General features: G+C 39.5%; 1 protein-coding gene across 2 annotated transcripts in view; it reads left to right on the forward strand.

The window, feature by feature from the left end:
• Window positions 1–20,086, forward strand: part of LOC122980696 (MICOS complex subunit mic25a-like) — a 57,969-nt gene extending 37,883 nt beyond the window's left edge. For both annotated transcript variants that reach the window (XM_044348970.1, XM_044348971.1), the window contains exons 7-8: window positions 5,318–5,450; window positions 19,750–20,086. In XM_044348970.1, the coding sequence (XP_044204905.1) occupies window positions 5,318–5,450; window positions 19,750–19,773 (157 nt within the window). In that variant the 3' untranslated portion in view covers window positions 19,774–20,086. The remainder of the gene's footprint in view (window positions 1–5,317; window positions 5,451–19,749) is intronic.
• The last annotated feature ends 1,421 nt before the right edge of the window (window positions 20,087–21,507 follow it).

Raw genomic sequence — 21,507 nt, forward strand, 5'->3', positions numbered from 1 at the left:
ACTGTGAAGACCTCTAATAGGAACGTAAGCATCATAAAATCATGTAGTGATAGAATGACTAAATGGCAGAGAGGACAACAGAGGACAAACAGCATCTCAAAGGCAGTAGCTTACCTAACACTCATTCAGCCAAGCAGTGTTACATGCAGCAGGTGTTATAAATACACTATTCTCCATGAGAGCCAAAGTAAGAGATTAATGTGATGACAGTATTTTATTGTGTAAAAATGATTTGTGCACACATACTGCATTACACTTTGTGCTGCACAGATTTGAAAGCTACACTGTTTTTTAAAAGAAAAGTGAAGTTGTTCAAAGAAAAGAACTTTACAAATTAAATGACACAAACTGGAATTGAAATTGTTGATGATAAAAAGGCTATTGATGGAAGGCGATAGCGGTGCAACGCTCCAAAGAGCATGTCTCACCCCACATCACCCACAATTCGAGTGAGTCGTCCAACCACAAGTTCTCCTGATTGAAAAGTTATCAGAGATGAGATGTCACACACAAATACACGTGCACATGTGCACCTTATCTTGTTCCCGCATGTCACCTGTTTTAATGAAACACTCTCCTTATCCCCTCCCATCTCTCTCTCCTTATATTCCCACAAAGTGAGTTTGGTGGGGATCAATCAGCCAGGCTAACAGAGTGCGAATTGTTCTCCTACATTCCTATCTCCTTTCAGCACTTCAGCTGTCAGCGTATGAAGATACGGGCGGAGTTCTGTCTGTCTTCGCTCCATGGCTTGTAGTTGTTTTTGATTGCTATTCCCATTTGAGACAGAGACTTTATAACTGTTTTGGAGGAGTTGAGATTAAACTTGTGAAGTTTTGTGTTGTCATATTGTCACATGAGGGCTTAGGATTTAGGTTTGCTGCATCACTTAGCAAAGGTAGGATAAGTGATTATTATAACTACCAGGATAATCATAGCTCCTGAGTTATGTCAGTCCTCAGACAGACCTTCACAGGCTTTATGAACTAAATCTGTAGTTCAGATTTTTATGTGATTCTGCAAGTAATATTTCTGCGAGGTGAAATGTAATGTTGTGAATGTTATCCTTATGGCAGTATCATAAAAGCTTGACAAAGCTTCTAACAATACAAGATGGATGCTCCTTCGTTCCTTTTGATCTCACCCCAGCCATGACATCTTTGATCCTCTCTTCTCTTCTCCTCCACTCAGTGTAATATTAAAAACCAAAAATACAATGCCATGGCTGCTGCTTTAAAGGAACCCAAATCCTTGTCATCATACATTAATAACCGTTCACACGGCACACACATACACACACCAACACAAACAACACCAACTTAGACAGAGAGAATAATAAAATGCCATGCCCTTACGGTCTTTCCCTTTTCTTCTTATTGCTTTATTCCCCAATGTCACGCTTTGCAGCAGCGCAGAACTTGAGCTCTCTTCATAAAAACCACACGCTGCCAAGGTGAGACAAAAAGTAATGAGAAACTTTAACGATTTGAGCCTAATCTCCCTCCCCCCCCCTCCAACTCTGCACATATTTATGCAAAACGTCACAGGCAGAAAGCAATTGGAGTGTTGTTTTGCCTCTTTTCGCTGCAAAAGTTAGCTATCAAACTAGCTGGGGTGGCTAATGTTTTTCTAATAAGAGCTCACCTTTAATTTCAGTCAAACGAGGCAGTTGGTGCAGATTAGCAGAGGCAATTTTCTGCTTCAGATTCCATTATTAAAACACTCCCGCTATCAGAAAGTTTCTCTTGTTGAATAGAGAAAAGAATTAGTTTTTTTTTTTTTTTTTTTTTTTTTTAACTTGAGCTTGGATTAATACCTTGGGGCTATTGTTGCTGTTATCTCCTACTCTTAGGGAGTAATTCAGAATGCCAACCAGCTGTCAGAGTGCGAAGTCAAACATCAACCAGTGGTATAATTTTAATCATGTGATTGAAACTCTTGGCAATAGATTTTGAACTAACTAACACAACAACACATTGTCAGTGTATACAAATTCTCTGTTTTTAAAAGCTGCAAATCCCTTCATGTGGATGTAATGTAAAGAGCCATTCAGCCCCAAATCCTATATCACGTACCTTAAGGCTATTAAGTGATTTAATAATAACTCAGGCCAACACCTCAGTGTATTCAGTTTGCTTTAACATAATTGAAACTCTGGTCCACTCTTATTAATAGCAACTAGTGAATTATATAGACCCTGATAGCACTTTATCAGTGTCCCAACTGAATGACTGTCAGACCTTAAGCAAAGAGCACTAACATTCAACTGGCATCCTGAGCAGTGAGTGGCATGGCACCATACAGTGTGGCAGAGGTAAAATGTGATGGTTGCCATGGGTTACTGTTTGTCCATGCAAGCTGCAAGGGTTATTTGTCATTTAATACGTCATTGTCAAGTTCCCTCTCTCTCTCTCTCTCTCTCTCTCTCTCTCTCTCTCTCTCGCTCTCTCTCTCTCTCTCTCTCTCTCTCTCTCTCTCTCTCTCTCTCTCTCTCTCTCAGGTTGCATTCACTTCTCTTTTCATGAATATTCTCACCACCAGTGATTTATTTAATCCTGTCGCTCTACCCTCCACTGCACATGCAAGCACACACAGGCTACACAATACACATACCAGTGCAGAGAAATTTCTTCTGTGCATATAGTTTATCTCGCACGCACACACACACACACATGAAGTGCTTTTACAAAGCACAATTCACACACGTGGTCACAAAATGTATTGTGTGTATTTGTCAGTGAAGGCAGGGACTACTGAGCTCATTCATATGTGAAGGATGCATGATTCTGTAATTGCTTTGAGGGATGGCATGGGGGCAGCTTTCTCTTTGTGTGTGTGTGTGCGGGCGCGCATGATTGAGTATGTGAATGTCAGGTGGTCAGCTTCCTAAAATAAATAGGCATGTCCCATCATGTCAAATGAAGTCATGCGTCTCCTTATCAAATTGAACACTAATTTTTTCTCTTCCTCTCTCTGTCATTGGCTCTCGCTTCTTTACCGTTCAGTGTTTCATGCAACCTGAAAATTGATAACATCTAAAAAACAATTGACATCTATGTTGACACATCTCACCCCCCATGCTATCTGAGATGTTTCACATCACAGGTCTGCACTATAGAATACTTCAGTACATAAATGTCTATAAGAGGCCTTGTCTAGTGTCACACACACAGATAGGACACATAGGAAAATTATCACTAGGACTGAATTGAATATTGGTTGTGATCATTTTTTAAAATTTTCATCTGCGTTGATTTATCTTTTTTTATTCTATTCTATTTATTCAATAATATTCTAGTTAAGGTTTAAAGGATACACCTCTTATTCCTCTGTACCGTAGACCTCCGTTGTTGTCAAAAACTATTAAAAACACATCAATGAGCCACACCATTGCCTTGAGTGACATGTTCCTTCACCACAAAGATCATGGTCAAGATAGTTTGTTTAGAAACGGCTCAGAAGAGTAATAACAGCGATTGCGTTTTCAGTCTCAGGAGAGAATTTCCCTGTGCGGACGACGCCACTGCACATGTACGGGACTGCGGTTCCGTTTACAGAGCTTCGCTAGTTTGTTGTACTGCATATCACAACCTCTTGACTTTGTCCTAAATTGTAATTTTCTCAAAGAACTTCAGTACTCACTGGAATTAATAAAAATAAATTCCCCCTAAGGACCATTTAGTAGCTCTTTTGGAGCTTTTGATCAAATCAGAAAATCTTCATTGGCAAATAGTTTGCCCAGTTTCCATTGAGTGTTTTTGTTTATCTTTGCAATTAAAGGATTTCTCATGTTGGCTTAAAATTTAAGCTTTAAAGTTAATTTTTGAGATAATAAAAATTAATTAAGTGCTCAGGAAGAATAAACTGGGCAAATGCTGTCCGTTGATGATTATTATGATGTAATTAAAAACTACTAGATAGACCTTGTGTTGAAATTGTTTTATCATTATATATCTATTCTATTCCGTTCTATTCTTTTCTATTCTATTGCTACAGGATGCAGTACTGTGAATGATAAGTTGTGTCTCGCTGTCTTTGTGTGTATGTACAGTATGTGCATGTGTGTGTACGTATCCATATCCCAATCCTTCCAGTTGCAAGTTCTGTCACAACAGCAGGTAAATTACCACAAGCAACAGAGCACTCAAGGATTACCCTCATGTAGGATTAGCATTCACTACCTGTACGTGTGTGTGTGTGTGTGTGTGTGTGTGTGTGTGTGTGTGTGTGTGTGTGTGTGTGTGTGTGTTGTGAGAGAATAATTTTGTGCTTTTGTCTACACACATGTACTGTACATGTGAGTAAGAAAGTTTGACTTTGACTCCTAAGCAGCTTTGTCAATGCATAATTCATTTCTCTCCACAGGCTGCACCTTGAAGCCTGTGAAACTATCTTAGCTTTTCCAACTGCAACTAAAACAAACCATAAACAGTGTTTTTTATTTTCTTTTGCTCATCATCTGATTTAATGACACAAACCAGAAATCGTTGGGTCTGCTGTTTCTGCAGTTTCAACTTCAAGTCATGTTTATTTAAGTTATGGCTTGATTTAATGTAGCCAGCTCCAATCAGTTTTCTTTTCTTTTTTTCTTTTGACAAACCTGATGTTGTTGAAATTTGAATTTAGCAGTCATATTTGCAACTTATGATTATTTTGGTAGTTAGTCCTTTGATTATTTCATACATTGTCTGTAGAAAAAATAGGCATTGTATCTTTTCCATCAGTGAGTCTGAAACTGCAGGTTTGTACTGCTGTTATTACAGCTGCACTTAAGCTAATGTTTTCTTAAGATAGCATAGAGGTAGGTATTTTACAGCTTTATAGCCCTTTGTCTAAACAATCTAGATTTAACCTTTTGTCTAAAATGCTGCTTGGAAAAAGTCTTTAATAACATTCAGTTGAAATACTCTGTATATTAGGAATGCACAACATAATATAAAACTTCTATTACTACTAAAAGGAGCTTCATTTTGTTTACCTGTATTCCATAAAATCAATTGTAAGGCTCGATATTGCACAATGAATCCACAGTGGAGAATTCTAAGTAATCAGTCATTTTTTGTTGATGTTTTTGTCAATACTGAATAATTAATGCAGAACCACTGGCAGTGAAACCTGGTAAAAAACAAACCTGTTTTAGGTTTCTAAACACAAGTCTCTGTTAAATAGACAATCTAATGAACTGTCAAAAATGTACAAGATGGTGATTGTAGCTGAGAGGCTTCAGCACATGAGAGAAGACATTCTCAGTCAGTGCTCAGTGCTCCGTTATAATCACACTAACCCTCATGTCTGCCCTCTGTTTCTTTCTGTATAGGCCCCGGCAGACTGTGTCTGTGTGCACTGAGCTGCAGGCCAAGGTGCTTCAGTGTTACAGAGAAAACCCACATCAGACCCTACACTGCTCCATTCTGGCCAAACAGTACATGGCCTGTGTCCAGCAAGCCAAGGTAGGTGAGGGCTTCATACGTGGGTGTGGAGGATGAAAAAATGAAGCAAAAATGTCCTCATCAGCATTAGTGTTTTGTGTAAATGCTTGTTTTTGTGGGTGTCTTAATCTGTAATAATATGTATGTGACAGTTTATCAATTTCTCACTTGTTTTGTTTATTTGTTAGGTTTTTTTAAAAATGTTTTTTGGCATTAGCACTCCTCTCTCTTTCCCCCCTGAGCAACACATTTGGCCAACATATTGGGAGTAGCTTCATTTCCTTTAAAGATATTTTTTTAAATTCTCTTCTTGTCTGTTTTTTAAAGAACACCGGGGGATAGCAGTTAATTAGTCAGACCTGGATGACAGTGACACTGACAGTAGAACAAAAAGGTGAAGAGACAAATAATGCTTTCAATCTTTGTACCAAATCAGTTAACTTCTGAGGATTGTAATCTGCGTGTTGGTTACTTTGACACTTCAAATAGGAAGCTAAATCAATGGGACATGCTTATTGAGCGGATTTATAAGTCACCAGCCGTGCACTGTGTTTTGGAACTTTTTGATAGGAAGATTACACCGTCATTAGTGTATTAAAATCAGTTTTGGCATTCAGCGCTTTGAAATGCATTCTGCTTTCTGCTGATGCTTTTGCAAATAGTGTTCATACCCTACGCTTATCTACAAAGTGCTTATTTTACCCAATTTCTCCATCAAAAAACAATAATGAATGGGGCAATTTGCACATTATTATCGTGACAAAACGCACTGATATGGCTCCAAAGTAGATAAAAGGCACAAAACAACAATTGGTGAATTTGGCAGTTTAAATGGTCGATAAAAGCAAGGCAAAGGCTCACAATAAAAGCAATCAGTCTTTTTAAACTGGTTCAAAAGATCCATTTGCCAGTGGGATAGTGCTCTTTGGGAATAAAGCTATGCATATGTGCTTGTGCTGTACATGAGTTTGGTTTTGTTTTGTGAGCGTGTGTTGTATAAGTTGAGATTGTGAGTGTTTATGTTTTAAACTAAAGAATAGACAGTAACGCAGAATACAGGCAAGTTGTTTTTCTCTTCTTTGTGCGGCATGAGGTATTTGTTTAATTAAATCAGTCATATCTTTGACAGAATGAGTGTGAATGAGAGGCAGAGAAAGAAACAGAGATAAAACATTGAGGAGAGGGAAAGTAAGTAAAAGGGAAAGTGAATGAAAAAGAAAGTCAGTCTGTATTGAACGTAGAGCTGCAACAATTAGTCATTTAGTTGTCAACTGTTAAAATAATTGGCAACTATTTTTATAGTTGATTAATTGTTTGTCATCTTTTTTAGAAAAAAAGTCCAAATTCTGTGATTCCAGCTTCTCAAATGTGAATATTTTCTGGTTTCTTTAGTCTTCTCTGATTGTAAACTGAATATCTTTTGGGTTGTGTGTGGTTGTTGGTCAGGACAAAACAAGACATTTGTCATTTTCCGTCGTTTCTCTGACATTTTTCTGACTAATCGTTTAATCAAGGAAACAATCGACACATTATTCGATAATCGTCAGTTGTTAATCAGACGTATCAACATGCCTCCCATCCCTCTGTAAGTGTTGTAGGCACTAGGGCTGAAAACCCAAACAGTTTTACACCCTACACTCTCCTCTGAAGAAGAGAAATGACAAGTGTTTAACTTTTACCCAGGTGGAAGAAGATGGATTTGACTGATGTGGATGAACGAGGTCCACTCCTTTACAGAAATTAGTCTGCAGCCCAAACATTACTCTGCACTATGGTTACCTTTGAAGGGAGGATAGGAATTACTGTTCTGTGTCTGGTATCGCAGGCCAAACTGTTAGACAGCTCTGAACTATATTCATATGTTAAAAAATAGTTTTTCTATCTGAAATTCCTATATTTCTAACAGTTGTGGCTTTTTAAAATTTCAAATGGCTGGAAAGGAAAGTCATGATCTGAAGCATTTTATCGCTGAAATCTTTTCTGTCTAACCTTTCTTTATTGGGATAATCTAACAGCGATGAAATCTTGCTTCTCAAGAGTGACCCGCGCTAGTCTTTTAAAAATGGTTGGATTTCCAAGTTGACCTTTAAGACTTCTGAAGAGCGCTCTATCCCAAGCTAAGATTTAAAAGGGCACATAAATGTTCCCAGATTTAAGATATAAATGTGTAAATGTAAAAGGCCTCGTATTTAAGTGTCGAATTAAACTACCTCCATCCAATATAACCACTCCTTTCTTTCTCACTTATCCATCCATCTTGTGTGTTATCTGCTCATCCTTGGATCTTTCCTGCTGCTGTCACTGTTGATCCATCTCTTCCTTTCCTAGTTCCCATCCTCCATGCATCCTTCTTCTCATATTAAAGCCTCTTTCACTGCCCGTCACTGCACACTTTGTCGCATTAGCCAGTGCATTAGCTCAGATCTGCACTGCTGGCCATGGAGCTCTGTCAGCTCTTACGTTTGGCTAACACGGCAGGTGCTATCCCTCTCATGTTCATTCAAAGATGTTCTGCTTACATGCTCACCAAATCACACACAAAATCCTAGGAAGGCCCTTTTAGGAGGCCTAGTCCTAATATTCAGCTGTAGTTTCAGAGCTGAAAACTCTCCCAATGGCTCTGTCAGGCTTTACTTTAAAACTTCTTGCTGCTATAATTATTTGCATCCATATTATACTATGGTCTTCTGCTTAATCTTTAACACAAGCGGCATGGATTGGACAGGGTCATGTATGGAGGAGCAATAGTAGGCACATGGTACTAGTGAAAGCAGCAGGAAGTGAGAACCCACACAGAAAAAGAAGATAGAGAAGAAAAAAAAAGTGCAGATCTTTTAATAACTAGAGATTAGTTATTGTCGTCTGAAATCTACTCCACCTCTTGAAAAATGTAACACCTGCACTTAAAAAAACTGAGTGAGATACAAGAAAAAAAAACTGTTATATCATAAAATTGATAAATTAGCACTTAAAGACCAGCGTCCATAAAGCTGTCACTTTTTTGGGATTTATGATTTTTTTTTGTTTTTATGGAAATATTTGGTAATGCTGGGTTTAAATGTGTATGCTCAAATAGCACCTTGGAATAATCCCTGCATGACTGAGACTGGGTCAAAAAAAGAGGGGAGACCAGGAGAGTTCCCACCTGAGGCTCCTTCTCCGTCAGACTTAATGAAAAGCAATGAGTGGGCAGTCCCAAAACCCCACTGGACACGCAGGCAGCTGTCCAGTCTATAAATGGATCTGACAGAGCCAGCAGCTTGGCAGCACAGCACACTTGGACAAGAGTTTAACTAGGAAAAGTTTCAGCATTGCTGCAGGTGGTTAAGGGTCAAAAGGGAGCAATATGCACTACAGTTTTAGTCACAGAGAGAGAGAGCACAGGATCATATTTCATTATGAAATATAATGTTCTACAGACCCTGGAGGAAACATTTCGTTAGACTGTTAATAATGGTGGTTTTACCTTTTGCTGAACAAAGAGCATGTGTGCTTGTTCTAATAGTGGAACAGAAGGTTTGATCATTTTTGTGAAGTAGGTAATTACATTCACCTGACTTGAACTCATCTATAATATCGACTTGAGTGACAGTATGAAAAATTTCTTTGGAAAATGTTGGCTCTGAAAAACTAATGATTGTGTCATCAGAAGGTAAAAGAACTCAACAACCAAATATCTTCACATGTTTCATGGTGGATATGTCATGTAACTCTTTAAATACCATTATGTAAACACAGAGCTGACATACATGCCCTTCATAACTTTGTAATTGCAATTTAAGAGCAGCAATAACATACCAAAATATTTTTGAGATGGACTCTACAGAGGGAAAGAGGTCAGTGTTGTTTTAAGTAAAAAGCAAAATAAACTGGCTGTTCATGTGCAGATGAAAAAGCTAGTCAGTTACAAAAGAACATACATTTGGATGCAGTATTTTTCAGCTTTGTGCAACAATAACATGACTACTCAACAGACAGCAAAGCTTTTAGCCTGGGGGTGAAAACCTCCCGACAGCTTAAAGACTCTGTTCTTTTGTTATCTGTATGTGCCTGTAAGGATTTTCTAAAGCAGACGCATTCTTCCCTGTGATTAAAGGGAGAATGCTGTATCCCCCCCCCCCCCCAATATTAATCTTTGTCTGAAGTTGATACTTTATGGTTCACCCTTTTCTTAAATATAGTTATCCTTCTCTCTATTGTTTCTCTCTGTGCAAGCTAGATGCCTTTCAAACACCATCTTTCTGCATCTGTCATAGTTTTCCAGTATTTTCTATGTTCTCTCCAGTCATATTCAGGCCATAGTTGTAAAGGACGTATTCACAGTTTTTCACGTCTGTCTTAAAACAATAGTCAGGTGCCCAAATGAACATTGACATTTTTTTCTCCTGTTCATACTGACCAGTAGAAGATCCCTTCATAACGCACTTACAATGTAAGTGATGGGGGCCAAATCGACAAGTCTCCCTCTGTGCAAAATTGTATTTAAAAGTTTATCTGAAGTTAATATGAAGCTTCAGCCATCCAGATTAGTCAAATCAAGTGGATATCTTTCAACGTTACAGTCTTTTTAGTGCCAAAGTCCCTCTTTTTGTTGCTACACTTCCACCGCAGCTCAAAAGGGAAACACTGTCTGAGGAAACACAAAGAGGGAATTTTACGCTAAAAAGACTGTAAATGTAGCAGATATCCGCTTGACTAACTCAGACTGCTGAAGCCTCATATAAGCTTCAGATCAACTTTTAAATGCATTTTTGCACAAAATGACTGTGTGGACACAATGTGGATTTTGGGCTCAATCACTTACATTGAAAACACATTTTAAGAGGATCTTTTAATAGCCAGTATGAACAGGAGGAATGATTACATCAAGCAAAAACTCTTTCAGTGTTCATATGGGCACCTTACTGTTATTTTAAGACAGACTTGAAAAATTGTGAGCCCACGCTTAAAGATAAATACATCCTGTGTACACAGCAATGCATGAATCACTGCAGTAGTCCCAAACTGTCCAGTTTGGGGTCAGTCCTGCATTCTGCCCAGCTCCCACTGACATGTGTGACTTTCTAGAGTTAATTCATGTAGACTTTACTGTATATATCTGTTACTCTCCGTCAGCCTGTCTATGTTTGTCAATCAATCTGCCAGTGAAACCAGCTGTCTGCTTATCTGTCTTTTTTCTGCCAGTGTCTTGATCTGAACATCACTAGAGTATCTATCTCACTTTTTCTGTCTCCCGCTTGAAGTTCACCCAACTCACTATCTACAGTGGCACAGGCTTCCTTATGTGTCACTCAAAAAATTCTTTTATGTTTTATGATTCATGCATGCACACACACATTTTTCACACATTCTGCCCTCTGCCATCCATTAACGACAGTTGCTTCAGGATATGGCCTTGCACCTCCTCCCTGCTATCACTTCCCTGTCCCTCCCCTGTCAATGTCTCTAGTTGGACCATTGTCATGTATATGGGACCTTATGTGTGCATATATGTGTGTGTGTGTGTGTGTGTGTGTGTGTGTGGTGAGTGTAAGCAGGATAAATGTCAGCTCACCAAAGGTTTGTGGGGTTTGTCTCTATTTGGTGTGACGTTAGATGGTATCTTATATACCGTCACTGTATGGTCATTGTCATTGGGAGTTTTTATATTCTATGTGTTTTTGTGCACTTGCATATGTGTGTTTGCGGGAGTGTAAACCCATGAGAATGGTTTATGAGCTCACCCTTTAACTCTCATCATCTATTCTCTCTTTCAACCTCCTGCTCGGTGAAACAAAACACGGCTGTCCTCAAAGTCACATTCAAGAACAAACGTTTCTTAAACCACCACTTACTACTTTAAGTATCTCCCCCCCCGCCCTCCTCCACAACCCTCCACAAGGCTACAGCGCCAACCATTTGCAGAATGCTAATGCTATTGCTATGACTTTTAAAACCATCGGCCGGGGCTAATAGTATTGGAGCAACACTTGCCACTTTACTCCACATACTTAACGTTCTTGAACCCGACGTTCTCCTGAACGCAGTATTTTTTTCACCCTGATGTATAAGTGTGTGTGAGCGTGTGCTGGCCTCTGAGATGTTAGGTTAAGTGCCACTCTGTTTCTGCCTTGATTACTGAATACATGGAGCATTGCTGTAACAAATAGTGTGTGGAACAGGTGGATTTGTACAAAGGCATATGGTGTTATTTTTGAAAATAATCAGAAATCTGTGCTCTGCAACAGTGTGGTTACAGTTTTAAATTGGCACCAGTGTTTCCAACTGGTAAGAAATATACTTGTATGGTGTTGAGGGCCCTGGCAGGGGGCTGATAGCATGCAAATGGTAAAATTTAGAAACACCTTTTATTATATATTGCAGTCCAATACACTACAACTACAGCCTCAAAACTTACCACATAGTTAATTCTACACCACTATGACACAGTTGTTGTTACCCTGACTGATGTGAAAATTGACAATGAAAGTAGACATCAAGGGTAGAAAGAACGACTGATAGATTAGCATGTTAATGATTAGCTCACTCGTGACATGAGGCCTGAACTTCCTCACAGTAGGGAAAGGGAGACTTTAGTTTCCTGCCATCCCATAAGAATTCTTTCATAAAGCAACTTGTAACGTACATGCTTGACAGTGTTGAGTGACAGCCGGTTTACATGTGTGAGCAGAACTAGTGTTGTAGATCATGATGTTGCGCATGTCAACATTTTGTACTATACAAACCTTGACCCTGTGTAAGGTTAGCAAAAGAAAATGAAAGGTGTAAGCTGAACAGAAAATCACCAAGGGGAGACAGAAAATAGTGCCAAAAAAAGTCACGCAGGGACTAGAGGGAACAACCATTGGAAAATAAAGAGAAGTCACAAAAGAGTTGCTATAAATGATGGGATATAGGATTATATATGCATAGGAATGACTTATGATGTGACAAAGTAAAAGCAAACAAAAACCTCATTGTTTATCCACAGCAGTGCTTAAAAATGTCCTGTCACAATGTAAATGTATTATTTCCTAAAGCACTGTTAGTGTTAAAGTGCTTGGTATCAGCCAGTGAGATGAATGACCAGAAACCTATTTTCCACCATTGGGAAGATGTGTGCATTAATGTGTAATGTATTTTCTGACATTTTATAGTCTAAACAGTTCAAAAATAAATCAATAGATTAGTCGAAAATGAAAATAATTGTTAGCTGCAATCCTAGTAAAATAAGGTAAGATATGCAGTGATGATGGTCAACATTAGAGTTTAGAGACAGGGAATGCATTATGCATCAATGGTAGTCCTAATGCAGAGTGGAGAGCAAAATGTGTCTACCATCCCTTCTTCTCATCTCCTTTTAAGGCCCTTACAGCTGTACTTATGGAGGACAAAGTAAAGAACAAAGAAAAAAGGGATTAAAAAAAGAAAATAATGTGCTTGTGTGTGTGATAGAAAATAGCCAGGTGTTTGGAGTGTGTGGGTTTGCAGATGGATCCTGTCGTGTTTAAGTGCTGTGGTTTTCTCTCTTAATGTCACCTCCATCAGTCGCGCTGTGTGTTTGTGTGTGTGTGTGTGTGTGTGTGTGTGTGTGTGTGTGTGTGTGTGTGTTGCATATCTGTGCATGTGTGCATCTGTGTATGTGTGTCAGTAGCTGTGCATCTTGTGTATCTGTGTAGAGCTATTCCCCAACTTGTTCAAATCATTTCAGATGACATTTTCCTCACCGGCCACTTTTAACCACAAACTGATTCACAAACATATTTGCAGGGAGCCATCCATTTCTAAATGTGGTGCCAGCAGCATCTTAAGCACCTCTCAGACAACATTCAGTCCTAACAAACTGTTTAGACCTCCATTGCCCATAAAAAAAGTACTGAACGGCTTTAGTAATGGCTGGCTATTTCACTCTGCTATTTCCCCCGTCTTGCAGCCACAGTAAATCCCAGCTACAAAAAAAATCATGACGTCTTATTCAAATCTGTTCAGTTTGTCCAGGTGAAGAAGTTGATTGATAGGAAAAGGAGGAATTCTGCCACTTCCAGCAAAAGAGAGAAAAAAAACGAGGGATGAGTCTTTGTAGCGGGTCTGAAATAGGAATAGAAGATGCCCGTCAATGGGGAAATGGATGGAGACTGATGAAAGGGAGGAAAAACGGGGGAGAAGGAGGCTTAGGAGCGCCTGTCAGTGAGGAAGGGTTAATAGAAGACTGTAAGAGAGAGATACAACAGAAATGAGTGGATGACGGAAGGCATGTAGAGCGGATGAATAAAAAGAAGAGAAGAGGTTCTGTCAGTCGGAGGGATGACATAGTGACAGAAAGTATCGCAGGAAGGAAGAACGAGGAGAGGAGCAGGCACTGTCAATCAGTGTTGTTGGAGAGAGGAAAAAAAAGACCAGACAAAATAAAAATGTCTGATTTTTATTTTTATAACAGAGAGGAAATAAAAAGAATGATCTCTATGTGAGTGTGTGTAGATATCAGTAGTAGCAGGTGGTGAACCCCACTGTGAGCCTTGGCCTGCCTGCTAACTCTAATCTGATAACAGAGCCACTCTTTTCAGCAGCAATCTGGTCCTGCAGCACACACACAAGCATTACTTTTAGACATGCAACCACACACATACAAAGATCCAGACATTATAATATCCCTGTTATTGATATCTCCTTTATAGAATACTAGAATACCACCTACACTGATTATAGCTTTTGTGTGATTGCTACTCGCTGTAAAATTATACCAATACTAATATAAAGTATATATTTTTTCTCTACCATTTTCATTCTATAAATCACTGTTATTATTTAAATGACCTTCCTCATAGTTTTGATTTTTATCTTAATTTCATAGCACACATGAAAATATAATATTGACATACACATGTGAATATCATATAACCATACATATGGCGCACACATACACACACACACACACACACACTAGCTCAGGTATTTCCATCTCTTTCCCTCCTTCCATCCCACCTCTCCTTCACATCCATTATCTCCAGAGGGACCACCCCATGAAGTCACAGGCCACATAAAGATTACCCCACCCACCCACCGTCCCCTGTCCTCCAACAGTCTCTCTCTCTCTCAGATCTATATAACACTCCATCAGCATCCAGTTAAACATCTCATCCACGCTGCTACACTCCACTGACTGCCATCTCTGTAACATGTGATCGATTCCCTCCTGCCGGATTTGAACTGTCATGTGTCTTGCTTCATTTGGGTACAGATATGGTGTCTGGGAAAATTGTGACAAAGGGAGGTGAAGACTGGGATGTTCATTTAGTCTTGCAGGTCTGGTTAGAATGGTCATTATTATCTTCATCATCAGTTTTTTTTAGATGCGGTAGCTGGTCATTGTCGCTTAAACGGGTTCAATTGATCTTTAGTTTATGCGTATGCTAAGATTTAAAATTATTATTATAATTCTTTGAGGGTAGGGGGTGTAAGGCAGTTTTATGTCTGTATGCAGTAGTGCTAAATGTGTCAGTTAAAATCATGATAATCTTTCATAGGCAAGTACTATTACATGGCGATGATTTGACGTTGAGTAGAATGTTGGGATCACTTAAAATATATTTTTTTGCTTTGTTTTTAAATAATGATTTGGAATATATGCTGGGACACTCAGATGGTTCCCATTAAACATTGAAATGAAACTCCACACACAGTTAGGGTATGAAATACTCACTTGTACTCACATCATGCATGGTGTAGATGTACTTTTAGGTCTTTCCTTGTAGTTTGAAAATGAAATATATCTCTGAATGAACAAAATTAAAATGTTAAATGCTTAGTATTTTATGTCTAACAGTGTGTCTGGGGGGGATATTTAAATCCAGTGTAAATGTATACTCAAAAAAAAAAATCAATAAAAATCAGGGTAGCAAAATTACAACATTGAACATTTATGTTTTCCGGTTACTTCCACACTTCTGGAAAATTCTCTGCTCTTCTCTGCTCTGTGGATTGTCTGCTCACTCCAACAAAAACAAACAAACAAACAAACAAAAAAAAACAGGTCTTCATAGCCAGCTCATTTAACAACTGACTGTTCACCAAATTACGTTAGTGACTGTATTAAATAAATTAACATAATCACTCTATTTTCAACTTGGCTGATGATTTACGGACTTGGCAATTGAATGCACCTATTCAAATGGTCGAGTCAGTCAATGCACCCAAGCAACCAAAAGTCTGACTGACCAACATACAAACAGACTGAATGAACAGTTTAGACGCTCCTGTGCATGTAACCAACCCACTGACTGACTAAGAAGCTTCCTCAACTGACTGACTAATTGACTGTCTGGCTGTCTTACCGACTGTGTAATCAGTGAATGTCTGTGTGTTTATAAAGCAACCATAGCCACGGCCACTCTACGAGGGTCTGATTGACAGTCTTGCCTGGCAACTGTCTCCGTCCCTCCAGAGAGAGGGAGAGAACTGAGTGCTGTTAGCACTGAGCAGAGAAGACAGTTATTGATTTTCTACTTGTCTATTATTTTTGTTTTTCACAGAGAAAAGGCAAGTGAGCAAGTCAAGTGTGTTTGTGCGCATGTGTGTATGTGAGTTAGTGTCTTGTGCAGATGTGTGCTTACATGTGGTTCAGCTGTCTGTATGTTGCCCATTAGCTTATGACTGGAAGTGTGAACATACCCAGCGTGTATACACTGTTGCTTTTATGCTGCCGCCGTTCAAAGTTGACTCCTAGCCAAACGAACACAACAATCTATCTTCTCCTCACACTGCTTACTAATTGGATAGAAACTGCCAGGTGGAAGAAAACTAGTGTTTGTCTGTATGTGTCTGTATGCCGTGTGTATTTGTGTGTGAATCTGTGTTTTTGTGTGTTATTAAATCAGATTTCAACAGACATTGTTCCATCTCAGTAAGAGTCAGTGATAATGAAGTGAAGTTGTTCATCGTACTTTTGCACTTTTTTCACTGACAAGTCTAAAAATGAGTTCAAATTAATGTGAACTGATTCAGTAAGCATAAAAAATGACAAATCACATCATTTTTATTTTTTACATAAAGACCACAAAATATAATTACGTCATATAATGACTAAATGTAATATCAGCATCCAGCTGATATAAATGGGGACAAATATTATGAACATCTCTCAGTATAACACAATACTATTAACAGCACCACAAACATCAACTTTCAAAATGACCATAAGGTTGGATCAGTGCCACTTTAAAACAGTTTAAACAAAAACTGAACATTATAAAATCAATGAAGGAAAGGTTTATTGCAGGGCTGCATCAGTTGTAGCTGGGTGTACCTAATAAAGTGGTAACTGAGTGTCGTCTTAAATTCAATGCAGACCTTGAGCTAGAACATTTGGCTGCCCTCCCTGCCCAAGGTGTCGTGCATAAAAAGCTTTTCCTGTCTTTAAATTATCCAAGTGTGGATGGCGACAGTCCAAATGTGGTCCTGGGGCACCAAATTGAACTGTGTGTACTGTGGGAGGTGCTAGGGGTCAGTTTGAAATTCAGGAACTACTTCATACACTATGCATGAGGCATAATGTCCCATCACACTGCTGTATATGAGTGCGGCAATACCAACACACCCTGCCGCCACACACTCACAAATGCGCGCACGTACACACACACATTGCATGCACACTCAGTGGGAGCAACAAATAGTGTGTTCTCATGCACATATGCAGACACACGCTCTCCCCCCTTTATATCTCAGAACGTGAGTGGAACAGTAAAGCTAATTCCCCTTGTCACATTTGCCGCTCATCTCCAATTCAATGGCGCAGGCTGCGATGCCCTCGGATGCACTTGGCAAGTGAACAGCTAACCTGCCCACCAGCATATCTGCCTGCCAGCAGAGCGCCAAGGTAGTTAGCATGCCAACTAGCCCACCCAGCAGCCATAAGCTAATGCTTCACTAACCCTGGGTCGCCCCGTGTCTCCTTCTGTGACTGTGTGTTTGTATGTGTGTTGACACAGGAAGTGTCTAGGTGTACCATATAGTAGGCGGCTTTCTAAAACAGAATCAGAATTGTGTGTTTCATACGCTACATCAACTGACATGAACAATCCTTAATAATCTTGTCTAATTTTAGTATTCCAGTATCTCTTCAAAAGCGTTTTGATGCACACACTTCAAATTTGCATAGCTTCTCTACAGAGGCTATTTTTGTCACAGTTTTAATCTGTTGAGAGTTTTGTTTCAACATAATTATTATGATGGAATGAGTGGGAATGAATCTTATAACACAGCTGTACAATTGTCAATTAAGAATATTTTTCTGTTTTTACATGAAATTCTTTTGTTTTGGAAATTCATTTTTTCATCTGGTATTAAAGTGTAAGAAATGACAAAACCAAGTTGTCTAATTAGACATCAGGCCAAGCTATTGCCTGGTGCCACAATTCATAGTGTGCTTTTTTGGAGGGGGGACGCATTTGTAGTACTCCAAGATGGCGGCAAGGAAATGTCTTACACTAATGAAACACCATTTTGCTGTTTTTAACACCGTATTTGAACACCTTTGTAAACACCCAAGTTCGGTTTTGTTTCACTTTTTAGAGGCAATTGATTTGCAGCAGACTTAACAAGACAGGCAAGGTGGCAGTGAAGGTGCATATACAAAATGCTTAAAATAAAATAAAAAAAATCCAATCAAATCAAATACAAACCTCTCACACACAACTTCAGCTCCTCCACTCTACAGTTCTTTCATATTTTGTGTGGACTGATACATTGAATAAGGCTCTTTCTTCTCTTTTCCTTCAGCCTCTATAACTACAACCTTTCGTCCTCTCTACATCTGTACTGTGGTCTGTGTAGTCTGCCTCGTCTGGTGCTGTCACTTCAGTATTAGTGCTATGGCAACAGTGCAGAGTCCCACTAAGCAAGCAAAGACAGTAACACTCTCTTGAATTTTTAAGGTAGATTGAAGGAATAGAATAAAAGCAAGTAACTGAAAAGCACTGAAATAACTCAGTCATGCTGTGGTTTATGCAGAAGAACTGCGGTTTAAGTGCCTTACTCAAAGTTTTAGAGTTTTTTCTCAGGCAGAGGAGTTTGTTTGAATGATTAGAGTCTGTTGCAATTGTTGCTCTTCCATGGAAAAATACTCTGGCCATGTCATGAGTGGGCCCAAAATATCTTAAGTGTAGGTCTATTGTACCAATAAACCACTGCGGACCACCTGCGCAGAATCACTGAATTAGAATTTGAACATGTGTGTGTTTGTGTGTGTGTATCCTATCCTTTAGTGCTTGTCTTTTTTTGTGTGTTGCCACATGCAGTTTAACACCAGCTGTAATAACTACAGGCCAAACACTTTCAGGACCGAGTTCAGACTTTCTATAACAAGAGCAACAGTCAACACACAAAACAGGCTACAAGGCTACAGCTCCTTTGTGTGCTTCAGTGTGTATCCATCATGTAGGTTTTCTTACAGTTAAGGAGGGAACATGTTGATTGATCAGTTGATCAAATACAAGTCTTGTGCTACTCATTTCAAATCAAATTGTTTTTTTTTTCTTTGATAAGTGTCTCACAAATGAGCCAAGAGAATCAGCTTCTGCAGTTAGAGAGAGACCCTTAAGGAGGCCTGGAATTATCTGCTCAGTACCTTGGTACAAACTGAACATGTTTTTGTGATGTTTTTCTTCAATACCAAAAATAAATTTAGTTTGAATCAGAATGTTCCTTCCTTTCTCTATTCTTCTGTGTTTTTAGACTAGACATGTACTGTATGTCGGTTACATAATTGTAATTTAATAATATTAAACAGATATTAAACTTGGAATGCAAATAGAGGAGTCTGCATTGTTGAGTATCAACTCCAAACATTTTCTGCATCTTTCCACATACTGTCATCTAACAGTAAGCCACAATACTTAACCGAATGCATATCATTCATTAATTTATACACAGATGATGATGTAGCTAGACAGCCAGCTGTACAGTCAATCAAAGACAGTAATGAATGTAGCCTGTAAGCTAAGACCATGCTAGTGTGTCCTGAATTGCTAGTTAGCAGAGAAATATTTGCTTTACATGTAGTAGAAAATACTCTGTATACTGTGTTTGAGGAAAATAAGAGATGGGCTCAGCTCCCTCTGTGAAATCTAGATATGTAGAATTGATATTTGCTGTGCATTGTTTGGTAATTTGCAACCTCACTCTGTGGCTGTTGTGTTTTTGTGTGAGGCAGCGGATTTCCCATGATGCATCCTGATTTTTTTGCAAGTTTCCCCTTGAGTTCTAGTAATGTCAATTTTTTGATTTGACTGTCTCTTTTCTTTTATTCCCCCTCCCCCCCCTTCCTGTGTCTGTCCCTCTCTTTCAGAGCTCACTGAAGAACCACGGCTGAGAAACCCAAAGAAAGCAGAGCAGGAAGAGAAGAAGTAGAGAGGAAGGAGAGAGAGCATGTCGAATCCGTCCATTTTTTGCCTTCCTCTGTCCTTCTCCTGTCCATCCATCCATTTATTTAGCCACCGTCACTGAAAAACACCCCCCCCACCCCCACCCCTCTTTTCCACTTACCATCTTTCTTGGTTTTTGAGTGTATTATCTTGACTTGTCACTCCAGAGTGTATGATGTGTTGATTTATTGTCAAGTTGCGCAGGCACACCCCTGCCGTCGCTGAAATAAATCCCAGTGATCCGGTGGTGATGAGACTGCAGGTTGTGTGTCTTTGTGTCTTGTGTGTGCGTCTTATATGGTGGTGGATGGCGGTCTCTTGTCACGACACGCTAATAATGCTTCCACTACTGAAAATGGGGTCGCGTGCACCCTTCTGACAATGCTGTGCAGGCCCAGGGGCTTGATTGTGTGCCGTGCTCATGGTTTCATTAAGAGAAAGAAGGGAAAGGAGAGTGAAGGAAATGAGGGATAAATGAAGTGGAGGACAGATGAATAGTGAATTGAGCATGTATTAATATGTGCGTGTATGTGTGCATCTGTCTGTTTCACGTGTTTTTCCACTATAGTGAACCCGTGTACATACATGTCGTCACGTAAAGGTGCTTGCGTGGACGCATGCACGTGAGCAACACACCGGACAGGCCACATATTGTCCCTGCTAGCTGTGTTACCATGGCGACAGCAGGGGTTGGCGCTAGCAGCAAGGTGTGGAGGAACCTTCCAGATAACCCTGAAGGTCAGCACACAGAGCTACAGCTCACAGCACTACCGGTACTCACACACTTAACCCTCTCCCTCTGTGTGTGTGTGTGTGTGTGTGTGTGTGTGTGTGTTTGAAAGAGAGCGACTCAGTTAAGATGCATTTCCACTTATATATGGACATGGTTGGCCACCCTCGGAATGACAGAGGCTTGTTATCGCACACAGACATACACACATACTGCACACAGTCACACAGCAGACACACAGAGAATATAAATGGACTTATAATATGCCCACATACTTGTTCCTGGATATAAACGTACATTCACACAAGTGGCAGTCAATGTGAGTGGTAGTAGAGTGTATTTGTTAATGATAGCTGTGAGGAGTGATCTATTGATCACAGTTTGACTCCGGCTTGCCACCATGGCATCGATCACGACATAACACGCACAGCACCATTGACCAATCCATACAATATATTCTCTATCATGGAAATTGAGTAAAGTGAAATACTGAGACCAATGAAACGATGAAGAAATGGATTCAGGAGGGTGTGCATGTGTGCATCTTATCAGTCTGTCAGTCCAATTGTGTGTGAGTCAGTGAATACCTCTAACTACAAACACCACTTCCTCTCCAAGGATTAGGCAGCTCTAACCCAACAGTACATGATGCACATATTACCTATATTAAAGCCAGCACCATATTAGAGGTTTCAGCCAGTGACTCTCATATCCCTTCCCTGACATTTCTTTACAAATACCAGCCTCTATTCACTCTGTTATTGCCTTCTCCCATTCAGCAATTCTCTGATTAAACAAGCTCCTGAAAAGCCCAGGCAATGCTATCTGCCATTTGGCTTTTATTAGAAACCCACACCCTTTAATTAAATTGGCTGAATTACAAAAATATCAGGGATATTTCACCAATATAAGGATAAGAGAGCACAATGGGTGAAAAAAATGGAAGGCTGAG

The sequence above is a fragment of the Thunnus albacares genome, chromosome 4, assembly GCF_914725855.1.
Source record: "Thunnus albacares chromosome 4, fThuAlb1.1, whole genome shotgun sequence".
Lineage (NCBI taxonomy): Eukaryota > Metazoa > Chordata > Actinopteri > Scombriformes > Scombridae > Thunnus > Thunnus albacares.